The sequence below is a fragment of the Schistocerca piceifrons genome, chromosome 4 (genome assembly GCF_021461385.2).
Source record: "Schistocerca piceifrons isolate TAMUIC-IGC-003096 chromosome 4, iqSchPice1.1, whole genome shotgun sequence".
NCBI lineage: Eukaryota > Metazoa > Arthropoda > Insecta > Orthoptera > Acrididae > Schistocerca > Schistocerca piceifrons.
The window spans coordinates 143,983,042-143,999,022 of NC_060141.1; the positions used below are offsets into that span (position 1 = coordinate 143,983,042).

The window sequence follows — 15,981 nt, forward strand, 5'->3', positions numbered from 1 at the left end:
ATAACGATATTTTCTGAATAAGTACTGACTGTGTGTCAATAAATCGTATTCTTCGAGGTATCATAATTCATCATGTTTGAACACAGTACGAGTTCCAAAACAATACTGCATATCGACGTTAGTGATATGAGCCAGCAATTTAGCGGATTACTCTTATTTCCCTTCTTTGGTATTGGTGTGACTTGAGCAATTTTCCAGTTTTTAGGTACGCATCTTTCTATGAGCGAGCGGTTGTATTTAATTGCTACATTTGGAGATATTGTATCAGCATACTCTGAAAGGAAAGTGATCGATATACAATCTGGACCGGAGGCCTTGCATTTATTAAGTGATTTAAGCTGCTTTGCAACACCGAGGATATCTACTGTGTGTCTCACCTTGGCAGTTGTTCTTGATTGAAATTCAGCAATATTTACTTCGTCGTCTTTGATGAAGGAATTTCGGAAAACCGTGTTTAGTAACTCGGCTTTAGTGGCACTGTCATCAGTGACTTCACCATTGTTATCGCGCAGTGAAGGTATTGATTGCGTCTTGCCACTGGTGTGCTTTATGTACGACCAGAATCTCTCTGGATTTTTTGCCAGATTCCGAGAGTTTCGTTGTGGAAATTTAAGAAAGGTACCTCGCATTGAAGCACGCGCTATATTTGCCAATCTTCGGAATTTTGCATCCTTTTAAATTTGGCATGCTTTTTCGCATGCAACTTCTGCAACTGCGATGTGACCCGTTTTGTGTACCATGGGAGATCAGCACCATCATTTATTAATTTATGTGGTATGTATCTCTCAACTGCCGTCGATACTATCTCTTTGGGATCTTTTCTACGCTTGACTGTCTCTTAAAAAAGCGTTAAGAGAATTTTTATCAGCTTCAATAGATGTACTTTGAGTTTCTTTTTTATTGCTATGTGTTACGGTATTCAGCCTAGCATCAAGTATTTTGTGGTCGCCTGTATCCGCCGTAATATTCCCTTATTCGTCCAGGATTATTTGTTGCTAAGAGGTCAAGTATGCTTTCGCAACCATTTACGCTTCTTGTGGGCTCTTGAACTAATTGTTCAAAATAATTTTCTGAGAAAGCATTAAGTACAATTTTGGATGACGTTTTATGCCTGTCGCTGGCTTTAAACATACAATTTTTCCAGCATATCGAGGGTAGACTGAAGTCACCACCGACTAGAATTGTATGAGTGGGGTACCTATTTGAAGTGAGACTTAAGATTTTGCAAGTGTATCTCCTCAGTCGGAGGATCAGTAAAATGATCCCATTAATGTTTAGTCCGATTGTGAAGTATATCCTCTACTCACACGATTTCGCAGGAACTATTTACTTCAATTTCACTACGAGGCAAATTACTACCGACAGCAATAAATACTCCACCACCAACTGTATTTAATCAATCCTTTCTGAACTGTTAAGATAGTTTGAAAAAATTTCGGCTGAACTTATTTCCGGCTCCAGCCAGGGTTCTTTACTTTGTAACTATTTGAGCTTCAGTGCTTTCTATTAGGGCTTGGGTTCTTTCCCAACATAGCTACGACAATTTACAACTACAATACTAATTTTTACTAGAACTACCTTACTGTGTTATACCTGCACCCTTGTAGACGGACGCCCTTTCTGTGGTTCCCTGAGACCCTCTAACATAAAAAACCGCCCAGTCGCTTCCACAAAGCCCCGGCTAACCGTGTAGCCGCTTCCTATGTGTAGTGGACTCCTGACTTAAACGGAAAACCCACCATCCGTTGCACAAGTCAAGCAATTTGCAGCCTACACAGTGACAGCAGCCATGTTCCTAAGGGGCTCCATTACGCGCCTAACGTTTGAGCTCTCATCTACCAGCAAACCCACCCACTGAATGCCCAGACCTTGCGGGCCGAGAAGCTTCCTCTGGAATAGGGTGGACGACTGCATCCGGCTCTGAGACATCAGCCACAGATAACGCCCGGAAACTGTTCGTCAAAACGAACAGGGGAGGCCCTACGATCGGCCAGTTGGAAAGTCTTTCGCTGCCTACCACACTTTGGAATGATCTCCCACTCCACCACGGGTGAGGGGTCAATATCAGTGCAGGCAGTAGCTGGGAAGGCCGCAGCAGTGGACCGATCGGGGGACACACGTGAAGCGCTCTACGTCCCTCGCATCCCAGTGTCCGACCCCGCCCACAGTGATGCCCCTTGGCAGCAGCCTCAACCCTCGTGACTGAAACCAACACCACCTGGAGATGAGAGCGAAGGGTCACCAACAGCTCGCATCCGCACACAGCAATCACACTCCCTACGCATTAATGAAGTCGCTCCTGTTTGAAGTTCGCAAAAATACGTAACAAACGAACGGTGTACTCGCCTTATTAGCAGCAGTTGCTGTCACTGACTAACCTGAGCTACAATAACCAAAACAAACAAAAGCCTGTACGATACAAGGGTCGATACAAGCGTCGATAACAATGGCTGTCCTGTACGTTACAATTTTAAAATAAAACGTTGTCCCTAGTAAGCACTCAAACGTGCAAGAAATTACAAAAACACACTAGTAACTGTACGGATAACTGAAAATAAGTCTCTTCTGTTTTATTTCAATTTTTAACAATATTGCTATACCGCTAGTGATTAATGCTGTCCATATCAAGCTTTATTCTCTTTTTGATCTCCCTGGATTAATTCTTACCCTGCCTCCTTTGCCAAGCCAACTTTTGCATGTTTTCTTCTGTTGCTTGGTTTCGTCCAGTCACACTTCATCAATGCTCCGGAGTATCTTCAGTGTCGTTGCACAGAGAGGGAAGCCTAGTCTCCTCAGGCACCTAATCGTAACTACATTTCCACAAACACTAGACAGGCATCAAATGCAGCTATGCTCATACCAATTGACGACAGAAACACTTTTTCGACAACACAGCAATACAAGGCGATTGTAGGTGTCATTTGTATTGTGTTTTCCCATGTACACATTTTTTCGGCAGTCCATGATTGACTAGTTACCTTCAGTTTTTTTTATAACATCTGAAACAGCAAATGGGAAACAATATTTGTGGTTGTATGGCTTCTGCCTGAGGGTATTTTCACCAGGATATGTCACAAAGGGAAAGTTGAGGATTATCATCTGTGAAAAATTTGTGACGATATTACCTACACGGCACACTGCATTGTTTCATGCTGTGTAAGTTATCCTTGACAGCTTTTCCATAATCTATTTGTGAAGTGTGAATTTCCTTTTCTGTCGTGTCTATTAACACCTCCAAGTGGCTTTCTATCTACTAATTTCTTGCCTTTAATTTCTTTCTTCGATCTGAGAAGTCTACAACCCATTTACTTTTGAACATGCCCCACACATTCCAGTTTTTCAATTTTAGTTTGAGAGCCATAAGTTTTGCTCTCTAAAACAGCGTTAAAAAAAACACTGGAATATCCATTACCTAGATACTTAACATACCTAACACCATATTGTTCCACTGACCTTTGAAATATTACTTTCATTCCAGCTGCTTCCATCCCACCACTTGACCCTGGTAATTCTTGCTGCACACTTGTGTTCCTGTTGGCACCTTTCTTCACTACCTGCACTGTTCTTTCTTACGTCACACTGAAGAGTAATATTTGCTCATTAGTTGGAAGTGTAAGACTTTGCATGTATCCACAAAGGACAGATTATACACCACGAAGTGATGGATGGACCCTCGTCATCCAGGTTGCATCACAAGAGACTCAGATCTGTCTTCACTACACGGTGTCTTACTTCCATTTCACCGTTAATTATCTACAGCTTCCTCAACTTTCAGGCCTTTCTTGCACTGACCTTCAAGAGGACTGAGGAGTGTGTTGTTGTGATCACTGAATCTACTTTCTGGTGCAGGCATGTTCATCAAGCCACAAAAATTTGTGCCTTCCCTCCTATACCTAAATTTTAAATTCTTTCGAAGAAAGTTATGTAATTTGGTATTTGTTTGCAGGTTTATGTCTGCAGTTCTGGTACACACTGAAATATTGGCACCACTGTGCCACATATCGCTACTAGAGGAGTCAAAACAAAATTGCGCAGCCGATTTGGTGGAGTATTGTGCGATATTTTATTTTCTGGATCTTAATGATACTGCATAGATGGCACCTATGCTTTCACTTTGGTCGAGTCTAAAAATGATGTGCAGGCCATGTGTCAAGAACCGACAATTTCAAGAGAAGTTGAGGCTAGGTGTGCTTTGAGATCCGCGTGCAATGGGAGGCAATAATGGGAAAATGAAAATCCGTAATGGATCAGATTCTGACATCCTGCACAAAATTTTTAAAATGACAGAGGGCATCCACTTGGATCAACGAATGCTCACTCATTCCAGAAACCCGCCGAACCAAGTTCTTTGGCACATAATCATGGTAGACTATTTCTGGGCGTATCAGAAATACTGCGCGGCAGAGTCCACAGGTCCAACCATCTTCAGCCAAGGTGATACTGGGCGTTTTCTTGGCGACTTAAGGTATGGTGCTATAAGATTATCCTAACAGGAGCATACTACCTAACTGTTCGATGAGGTTACAGTATACTGTCAAAAGCACTGAGCGAGAAGGCTTTCGAGGAGGGTGTTCTGCTCAACAACATCCCCAGTTCACTCTGCACAGCAATCACAAATATTCTTTAAGCTATGTAATTTTGCATGAGCTAATTCTCCTGACCTGGCTCTCCGTGATTACTTCCTCCAAGTATGGAGGAAGAAACCACTGCGTGGCAGAACGAGGCAATTTTCGAGGAGGAACGTTTCCTCGACAGTTAAAACGCAGCTTTCTACAACCAAGATCTCAGCCAACTCATCAAACGTTCGGGAAAATGTGTTGCACTGGCGAGTAAATACCCAGGTAAGGGCTAACACCAATTTCAGGTGACGCAGATTTTTTTTTTTAGATCACTAAACTCTTAAGGACATGAACATTTGTTTCATCGAGTCAAAACGCATACAACTGCGGCATAAAGGAAAGAAGTAGTGCTTAAACGGCACAAGAAGATCGAGGCGCCTCCGTCTGCTACTGCGATGTTTTATCCGTTCCCCGCTGAAATACGGCGGCAGAAGTAGGCGTCTGCTACAACCCCAAGCTGCAGCTGGCGGCGGGCAGCACCTGGAAAGCTGTCGCTATCCGCTACCCTCGGCTACGGGAGGGTTGCAGCCGGAAATACAAGCTCGCGCTGCGACAGAGGGGGTTGTTTCTATTGTATGATCCACAGAGGGTGAGCACCGCGCCGAAAACCTGCCACTACTGAGGCAGAGGACGATCTCCATGGTTGTGCAGCGCGTCTGCTTAAGCCCTGCCATCCATGATGAGCAATACATATTGACCTCAGAAATCTAGCGCTTCATTAAAAAGCCTTCAACTCGCCAAATATAATCAGTACGTGCAAGTCAATGTTGCCGAGGACTGCGACGAGGTTTAATTAAATAATAGTAATGAATAGATAAACACTAAGGAAGCCAGGGTCCTGTGTTTCGGTCTATTGAATAGGAGTTTACTGCCTGACCACTGGGTGGACCTAAATGAAGTACGATGGTAATAGAATGCTTGAACATGAAAAGCAAAGACCATGTTCACGTGATTTAGTGTTTTAACAAACATTCCGCGCGTGCTGACGCCCTATGTACTCCAGCCGATACTCCGAACTTAACAGATTCTCGACATATGACCCTTTCAGGTAATTTACGTACATAAAACTAAGGAAATGGTGTTAATGACGTTCCATTCCGAATTCATAACACATAAGGCAGGCAAATGCATCAAGTTAGAGGTGCTGCAATTTTAGAGCTATCACCCGTTTTAGATCCGCAAAAGAAAAACCACTACTGGAGACTATGCAAGTGTTACATGTGCATGTGCCGCTCGCTGTTTTGCCGCTTCGGTCCCCAGTTACCATTTCATTTGCCGATTTGCCTTCTGACAACAAGCCACTGTTCTTTTACTAATTAAGTAGGTATTCACTTTTGATTCCTGAAATACGTAAAGAAACCGCTCAGAGCATAGCTGAACTAATATTTTCGTGAGAAATTAAGTCCGGAAATAATACAACCTACCAACAATTATTTCTTAGAAATACATAATGAGTTTTCTAGTTATAGAGTGCATTCCATAAGTAACGCGACCAATTTTTTTTGACGCAACGCCACCGAAATGTTTCCATTACTTCAGCATGCATTTTGGACTGATTGCTTGTCCAAATCACAAGTTTTCATATGGCCCAAGTCGTTCATGGAGAGCCGAGAGATCACCGACGAACCTCGCAGTGGACGGCCACCAACCGCACGAGTCGACGACAATGCGACGCGTGTGCGCGATTGTTTGAACTCTGACAGACTGTTGAGCCTTCAATTGAAAACACTAACTCTAAACATGGCAAAAACAACAGTTTTCCGCATTGTGACCGAAGATATGAACATGAGAAAGGTGTGTGCCAAACTCGTCCCAACAGTGTTGACCGATGAACACAAGCACATACGAGTGCTTCGGTACCGAGAAATGTTGGAAATGTGTGAAAGTGATCATTTTTTAAACTCAGTTATCACTGGTGATGAGTCGTGGATATTATAGTACGACCCTGAGACAAAAAGGCAGATTTCTGAGTGGCACACCCCATCGTCGCCCCGTCCCAAGAAGGCACGCATGAACAAGTCCAGGATCAAAACCATGCTCTTTGCCTTCTGTGACGTCAGAGGCACTGTCCTCCACGATTTCGTACTTACCGGAACGATAGTGAACTTCTACTTGGAAGTGCTCACTGAAAATGAGGGCCTCGCGTTGTCTAAGCGACATGGACACATGGGAAGTTCACCACGACAACGGGCCGAGTAACAGCGCCTTCATTGTCAAAGACTTCCTGGTTAGTTCCCCAGCTTCCCTACAGTCTTGACCTGGCTCACGCTAACTTTTTTGTTTCTTTGGTAAAAAGGAGTCACGAAAGGAGAACATTGGGACACGATTGAAAGCATCCAGGCGCTTGTTACAACAGCTCTAAAGGACATTCCGGAAAAGGCATTCTAGTATGCTTTCCAGACATGGAAACACAGCCTCCAGAAGTGTATCTACGCAAGAGGGTGCCATTTTGAAAATTTTTGATTATTTGTACGAAAATATTCAATAAATGATTTTTATGAATTTGGTCGCATTACTTATGGAATGCACCTTGTATGTGCAAAATTTACGGTCGTTAAGCGTTCAGAAACCATTATGTTATCCGAGACAGGCACCGCATTCACAGTATGAATATTCATAAACTTTCAACGAACAGGAATGTACGAGGGCTATCCACAAAGTACATTACGTTTTGGAATTAAAAATAAATAAAGTATTGGAATTTTTTTATTATATACAGATGAAAGCCACACTTCAATACTACTTTTCTACATAGTTGCCATTTAAATTAAAGCACTTATCGTAGCGATGGACGAGCTTTGAAATTCCTTCGTCGTAAAAATTCGGCCGCCTGCGCCTTCAACCACGTGGTTACCTCTTCTTGAAGCTATGCGTCGTCATCAAAACGCTGCATAGCCAACCACTTCTTCATTGCTGGGAATAAGTGGAAGTCGCTCGGTGCCAGGTTGGGACTGTACGTCGGTTGAGGAAACAACTCCCGCTTAAAATATTCGAGAACTTCACGAGTGGTGTTTTCCGTGTGGGCCCGGGTGTTGTCATGAATCAGCAAGATCTTTGAGCCCAACTTTCCCCTGCGCTTGTTTTGTATCGCTCTTCTGAGGTTGTGCAGAGACTGGCAATACCTTTGAGAGTTTATTGTAGTGCCTCTTTCCAGGAAATCCACAAAAATCACACCTTTTCTGTCCCAAAAGAGGTAACCACGTGGTTGAAGGCGCAGGCAGCCGAATTTTACGACGAAGGAATTTCCAAGCTCGGCCATCGCTACGATAAGCGCCTTAATTTGAATGGCAACTATGTAGAAAAGTAGTATTTAAGTGTGGCTTTCATCTGTATATAATAAAAAATGTCCAATACTTTATTTTTAATTCCAAAACGTAATGTACTTTGTGGATAGCCCTCGTATAAGAATGCGTAAATGCCCGGAAGAACAGACACCACGCAGAATCCGTGGAAGGGGGAGCAATTTGTTAAAGGACATAGAAAAATTTCGACATTTATGTATACTGAATCGGAGCAGGTATACTGAATCGGAGCTCTGGTATTAGAGAATATCTCGTGCAAGCGTGTAACTAGGTGTTTGAACAGACACTGCGAACAGGGTGACTACTTGGTAGCATGGAAAGGATGAGAGAAACTGTATGAGGATGTAGGACTTCGTTTCTGCATTTTCAAATGCCAACACGTAAGCTCACTGTCAGGAGTATGGGGGCAGGAAGTCGATGTTTAGTTTCAGCAGAACCTTAATATCCTTCAACTTTCGGATGTGCGGATATGGATCTGGTACATGATTTCAGGTTTTTTATGAGATGTAGTTAGGAGAAGGACGACAACAAACAGCGGTCGATATATAATAATAGCACGGCAATTACCTGGATCGCTTGCCACTGTACTAATGATCTGGATGACAGCGGCCACGTCTGCTGGACAGTCCGCCACGGTGCGAAGTGTCTCCAGCACTGCGCGGCCCACCATGTCCCTGCAACACACATTGCCTCGTCAGTTACACAATTGTTTAAAGACTTAAAGACTATTTCAACACATGGGGGCGAAAGAGAGGAGGGGAAATGCCGAAATTCGCTAAAGCCGAAGTCTGATTTCATGTGATAAGCATAGCAGCACTGCTTTGGCGAAGGCAAGGGCAGAAAATCCAAAGCCTGTGATCGCCTCCCGAGTTTTCTGGAGTAACACTCAAGGAGTGCTCAGCCGAATAATGAGCCATTAATTATTACCAGTGCACTTCCATACGACTGTACGATCGTTTTTAAAATGCACCACTTCCGATTTTCGTTAGTTATGTTCTTGCAATGATACAGCGTTTACCAGCTTCTCTTAGTATTTCACATTTTTTCTTTTATTTTTGCAAGGATCAAACACCACACACACAGTTTTGAAATGTTGCGGCAAGAGCAGGTGCGGAATGAAATGCTCTTGCTAAAACGAACATCTTCCGCGTGGAATGAGAGTACGTGAACCTAACACAGCACAGTTCCATCTGTTTTTTCTTTTATTGGTACGAGACTTTTTTCAAAGTAAACTTCCAAGATATCGGCTGGATTAGCATATTAAATATCAAGTTTTCTGCTATGTTATGACACTAACATCTCCATTTCTAATGAACCCCGCTCCTTTTATTGACGCGGTTTGCGCTGCCGTCTAAGATCGTCTTGATCTTTAATTTTATCCTACCACCTCCTCTTACCACAAGTCCCTCTAAGAATTTTTAGGCCCCTTCTTTCTAAGGTGTTTTATTCAATTTATTTCCTTTCCTTTATCCAAAAATTGTTTTTGTTCTCCCACTAAAATATTTTTCGAATTTTCCAAGCCTGTAAAAATTGTTTTATCTTCACCCGGAAATATTTTTTGGCTGTACAATCGTCGTTCTCGTAATGACACATAATACTTTGCACGGATACCAAAATACAGAAATGATTAATTTTAGCACTGAAAAACTCTTTAGAGGATGGACTACTTTAATCCGTAAAATGTTTGTAAGCCTGACACGAGACAAGTTAGGAGAAATGCTCTTCACATAATATGCTGAAATTTGGGTCACCCATTACATCCTGCAGGTTCTCTGGCGTTGAGATTTCATTGTCACAATGTGGAGGAAATCCTTCCCGAGTCAGTTTTATTTTGGCCAATGTGTACTTCATATGAGACGCAATGAGAACGCTCAACAAAGCCATCCGTCCGAGAAATCTACCAGCCGACAGTTGCGTACCCAGTCATCACAACTGAGGTCTACGGTTCGAAGCCGGGCGGAGACCGACGCCCTACGGCGGAGCGCGATTGGCGCCCCGAAACAGAAGGCTGCCATCATTGGCCGAGTGGGAGATGGAGCCACGCCTCCAAGTAATGGCCGTGGCAGCAGGGGCGGCAGTAGCCCGCAGAGGGAAATCGATCACGGCGCGACCGCCCTGCCGCCTCCAGCGAAGCACCACGCACGCCACGTGGCCAGGACGACGAATCATCTTCACACTTACACAGCAGGCATCTGCCAAGGTCACGCCACAGCTCCGAGCAAGAAAAGCACTAGCGACGAGGCAAGATAGAAAGCGCCATGTTTTACAAACAGAGGCCACGTTTTGCTACTTATAACTAGTCTACAGTTAAAGAATCATGATTCGCTGCTATGAATTCTAATCCTACGTGCAGTACTCTGCTAAAATGGCGGCGTAACGTCTCGCCCTGTTCTGTAGGAGCTGCATCATTTGAAACAGCGGGCAGAAGCTGCGCAGGAGAGCTCTGCAGAGGTCGAGTGCAGTTGCTGCGCGGGATGATGGCACTTCACAGTTGGCGAGCAATTAGAGCTGCAAGCGCGTCCTCGCCGCCTTCGCCACTTCACCTCAAGTTCCAGTTGACGTCCGGCGAAATTTCACCCTCCTCCTGCATATTACCACGTCTGAAGAATTTCACTTATGTAGGAATACCTGCTTATTCTCTAAACCTGCAGCAGTAATAATGACTACTTCACATCAACGGCATTAAATTGCACTTAATTGTAAAATAAAGTTCTCATTAAAATAAATTGTGAACGAAAATTCAACTGGGCCTGTGTTCTACTCGTAACATTCCAAAAGCGAGAATTGTTTATCACCATGAACGGTTACTTCGCCGATCAATCTGTTGGCGCCGGAACAGCTTCTTCCCTACATTCTAGCTCACCGCAAAAAAAAAAAAAAAAAGTAACCAAAGGTTCCTAATTTTTTCCATTACAAATGTAGGCATAACTTTACAGAGTTCGCACGGCACTTTGCTAGAATTATGTAATTATTTCGAAAGTGGATTAACAGTAGTTTATGCTCAGACCCCAAGTCGCAACGTCACACAATACATGTAACAATATCGTCCATCCCACACGAATGTTGTGAATTTCAGAAACGAGTAGCTACCACGAACAAGGGGACTTTCAACGTTTTACACACGAAATTTTGGTCAGCCATCCATAAGGGATCAAAAAGAAAGATCTTGCGATCGTTACTTACCATTTGAAAATGGTTCAACGACAGCACAAAGCGTTGTATATTTTCCTTGTCAGCGTCATTCATTAATGCACGAATCCGAATTGTAAGTAGCAGTTTCGTTAGTGAAATTAAGCAACTATCTCACCAGTGCTTTTCAATTACTAAGGCGAACATACAAGACAGTATGTGATTTCCTTTGAACAGTGTGTGGCTGGCAAAATTTAGGATGTAAATATTTCATGCTCAAGTTGATCCAGTGACGAAGTGACGCACAAGTCATCCACAAGTTAACTGTTCAGTACCAGGAACACAACCTGTTTTAAAGCCTTAGAACAGGAGTTATTAAAATACAGCCAGTTGAAAAGTATTTCGTAATATATCCATTTATTCCATATTATCGCGCTTTCAGCTTTGTAGCCGTTATCAAGTGAAAAAGTGCGAGTGAACTTAAACGTAATGAAGTGCTTCGTACAGAATGACTCTCCACAATGACCAGCGGGGGTTACAGAAGCTTTCGAACATGCGAAACCCTAATCGCGCTTTTACGAGATCTTTAATGTCTTGATCCACAACTATCAGATAGATGCAGCTTTTATGGAGTTCTGATGATAACTCCGTACACACACACACACACACACACACACACACACACACACATACACACCAAGGATTGTTAAACGCACAATTTTACTGACTGCGGATTTATTTTTAGGAATGTAGCACGACTCCATCTTTGACAGTTGGCTGTTCATCTTTTATATATTAATGAACTGATATATTAATAGTAACCTCGCACTTTTTTCAGATGGTATTTATGACGTATTATCTGAAAAGGCTGCATAAATATAGTTTTAACTTTATAGGATTTCGTAGTGCTGCAGACAGAGGCAACTTTCTTTGAATGCTCAGAACTGTAAAGTTGTTCTCTGTACAAAATATAATCCTATGGGTAATATCACCTAGTCTCGATTGCAATCAGTCAACTTCTACAAATGCCCCAGATGTAACATTTTGCGAAAATATCAAGTATCATCATACAGGCTTCAAGTGGCAGAAGTTAGTTCATTGGTACAATAATGGGAAATTGCAATTAGTATACAAATGAATTTGCTCTTATCGCTCTTGTGATACTGCTGAAGTGTGACAAATGCTGAAAAATCTGAACGGGTAGTTACAAAATTTCAAGAATCTGTATCAAGTGAGGAATCTAGGAAAATACTAAGACCTATACGTATCGTTTCGGCAGGTACCGGTAAACGAAGGCTGAGCTTTTTTACCGCATTTATAGCCATTTGAGGAGTCTCTTCTCATGCCCACTACGCGAACTGAATGGGAAGAAACCATGATATAACAGGGAAGTGCTTAATACCATGCACTACATAGTTTGTAGAGCACAGATTTAGATTTATTGTCTTTTTGAAGACGCTCTTTCAATTTCATCGAAGCGTTGGAAGGAATCGTGAATGCTTTCTTTGCTGCGGGACGACACTGCAGCGTCACAAAGGTATGGCAGTACCCGCCGCTTAGTACGCCTGAGTATGTGGGCATAAACGTCTGGTACGATCCATGAACATATTGCAACACTGGACTCTATATATTTTGTGTTGTTAGAATGCGCATACTCAGAGGATCGCTAACACACAAATCCAGACTTTGCATATCTTATGTAGTCTGATATACTTAGCCCGCGCTAAGAAACCATGCCGAACAACGTTATTGATTTAACTAAGGGGGCAGTCTTCCAAGGATACTCTAAAGAATTGAGAGGGGTTAGGATTAGGAATGTCGACGATTTCTTTATGTAATTTCACAGAAACACAAATTAGACAGTTTTCAGAAAAGGGTATTTCTTGTTACTTTGTTTTCACTGTGGCTCTCGTCCAAGGTTTAACATACAACTGACAATGTGGAATGATTCTACTCATGAACAATTCTGAATGACGACTAACACGCTTTCTAGAAGGCGTCACCTTGACATTCTACTGATACCACGGAGCATGCGTTTTATTATTGCACAGCGTAGAGAATGAACACAACTGCAAAAAACCTAAGTAAAATATATTGATAATACCAGGAACTCATCTGAATGGTTCACTTTAAGTTGTACAACGACAGCACATGGTACGTGACTTTTCTCCCACCACACTCGCTTTGGAAGCGTGTTAACTCATCTACCACTACCCCATATCACGACCACTTGCTTTGGTAACACGAAATATGGCGGACAGGTATGTTATTTGCTTTACTGTCGTCGCGATGGTGCTTCACTATGGTATTCCATCTCTTTTATACTGAATACGTTTGTGTGTTAAACCATAACACGATGGCAAATGCATGACGAATTCTTGCTCGCAGTATGCAGTGGAATTAGGCATGCATTGGAGCATTTGTTCCACCTTTTTCCTAACATCTGTTTAACTACTGCACTGCCTATTTCATGATTAGTCGCTACCCACTGTACAGCTTATGTTAACGACGAAAGGTGAGTTGAACAACACTGCAGTGTTTTACGAATATGGTCTACTGTACACTTGCTTTTATTCATTTGTTTTAAGTGCTGCAACCAGTTACGGGGAACCTGCCTTATGAGAAGTTCGAACAAGGGAATTTCATACTTTTTACATTAATGTATTATCGATGAAGATTAGAGAAGAATTAAAAGGAAAACTGCTACGACTACCTTTAAATTTGAACACTGACTAAGGATGTCAGTTTCATATTTATCCACCGAACAGATGAAAAATGGTTACTTTACAATCCTTCAGAAATTTTTTAGCAGGAAAGCGAAAGATTGAATGATACTAAAATTATTTCTTACTTTCTCTCAATGTGGTACGCGCTACTGAGGTTTGAAGACAATCAGTTGCTTCTCAATTTGAGATGTTTAAGGTATCAACGAACTGGCAACACGCTCGGTAGTAGATTGCCGTATGTAACATGTCTCAATGAAACGACGAAAGCAGTATGTAATCCTAATTACGATCTTGGCATGGTTCATTAGATAAGGAGATAGATCTAAGGTATTCCCACTGGCCTACAGCTAAAACAGTAATATTTACAGCTCGCTCTGCCGTCGCTTTTTCTAGTTCGTACGCATTTTCAATTGTAATGTCTGGTTAGTAATATTGGTGATGTAGATAAGTGAAAATCACGCCATGAACCTTCTAAGCGTTCAGTCAAAAGAGATATTAGCAGTCGAGAGCCGCGACCTCTGGGAAGCACGCCGCAAGCGGCGTGGCGTGCCACGGCGTCTTCTGTCCGCGGCCTTGAGCCGAGACAAAGCGTGGAACGACGATGCCTGTAGCCAGAGATCTTCCACCCAAGTTAACCAACAGCCCGACGCGACCCAAGTCTTGCAACATCCTACACCTCTTCAAGTTTTCCACAGTAACAGCTTGTGCCATTTTTCGAAACTCATTCTTGCTTATCCCTTTTACTGTAGAACAGATGCACAGATAAATTAGCTAATGACTGCTGTCTCACCGTCAGTTTCATTCATGACACTATCGCCCTATGTTTTTATTTCACCTTCCACTAAAATAGTTCCTTTATGTACAAGCTACTTCGTAAAATTCCGTACCTTATCCAGCTGAAGATCGTTGAAGTGTTCTGCAGTCGGCGGAAAAAAGTCACGCTTACTTTTCTTACTAAAGTTGCGGTCGTCGTCAGTGGCATGTAGCATGCCATAATGTGCGAGGCATTTGCGGAGTTAATGCTACCTTCGATGGTTTAGAATCAATACCATCTGTACACTCTAAACAACAGACGCACCACCAGGGAATTATCAGAATGTGATGAACATGCACAGACAAACGAATTGTTACAATTTCAGAAACTTAATTATTTATTCAGGAGAAAGCTTCACAAACTGACCAAGTCAATAACGTGTTTTTCCACCTCTGGCCCTTACGCAAGCAGTTATTCGGCTTGGCATTGATTGATAGTTTGATGTCCCGAGGGATACCGTGCCAAACTGTCCAATTGACGCATTAGATTGTCAAAATCACGAGCTGGTTGGAGGTTCCTGCACATAATGCTTCAAACGTTCTCAACTGGAGCGAGACCGGGCAACCTTGCTGGCCACAGTATGGTTCAACAAAAACGAAGACAATCAGTAGAAATTCTAGCCGTGTGCGGACGGACATTATCTTACTGAAATGTAAACCAAGGATAGCTTGGCATGAAGAGCAACGAAGTGAGGCGTAGCCTGTCGTCGACGTACCGCTACCGCTGTGCTGAGAGGGTGCCGTGTATGACGCCTGATCATCACTCCTGGTTGTCTAACTACACTCCTGGAAATTGAAATAAGAACACCGTGAATTCATTGTCCCAGGAAGGGGAAACTTTATTGACACATTCCTGAGGTCAGATACATCACATGATCACACTGACAGAACCACAGGCACATAGACACAGGCAACAGAGCATGCACAATGTCGGCACTAGTACAGTGTATATCCACCTTTCGCAGCAATGCAGGCTGCTATTCTCCCATGGAGACGATCGTAGAGATGCTGGATGTAGTCCTGTGGAACGGCTTGCCATGCCATTTCCACCTGGCGCTTCAGTTGGACCAGCGTTCGTGCTGGACGTGCAGACCGCGTGAGACGACGCTTCATCCAGTCCCAAACATGCTCAATGGGGGACAGATCCGGAGATCTTGCTGGCCAGGGTAGTTGACTTACACCTTCTAGAGCACGTTGGGTGGCACGGGATACATGCGGACGTGCATTGTCCTGTTGGAACAGCAAGTTCCCTTGCCGGTCTAGGAATGGTAGAACGATGGGTTCGATGACGGTTTGGATGTACCGTGCACTATTCAGTGTCCCCTCGACGATCACCAGTGGTGTACGGCCAGTGTAGGAGATCGCTCCCCACACCATGATGCCGGGTGTTGG

At 43.1% G+C, this 15,981-nt stretch overlaps 1 protein-coding gene across 5 annotated transcripts in view; it reads right to left on the minus strand.

Annotated features, from left to right (window-relative positions):
- Nucleotides 1–15,981, minus strand: part of LOC124796446 (serine/threonine-protein phosphatase 4 regulatory subunit 1-like) — a 325,673-nt gene that overhangs the window by 61,297 nt on the left and 248,395 nt on the right. For all 5 annotated transcript variants that reach the window (XM_047260648.1, XM_047260646.1, XM_047260649.1 and 2 more), the window contains one exon: nucleotides 8,489–8,595. In XM_047260648.1, the coding sequence (XP_047116604.1) occupies nucleotides 8,489–8,595 (107 nt within the window). The remainder of the gene's footprint in view (nucleotides 1–8,488; nucleotides 8,596–15,981) is intronic.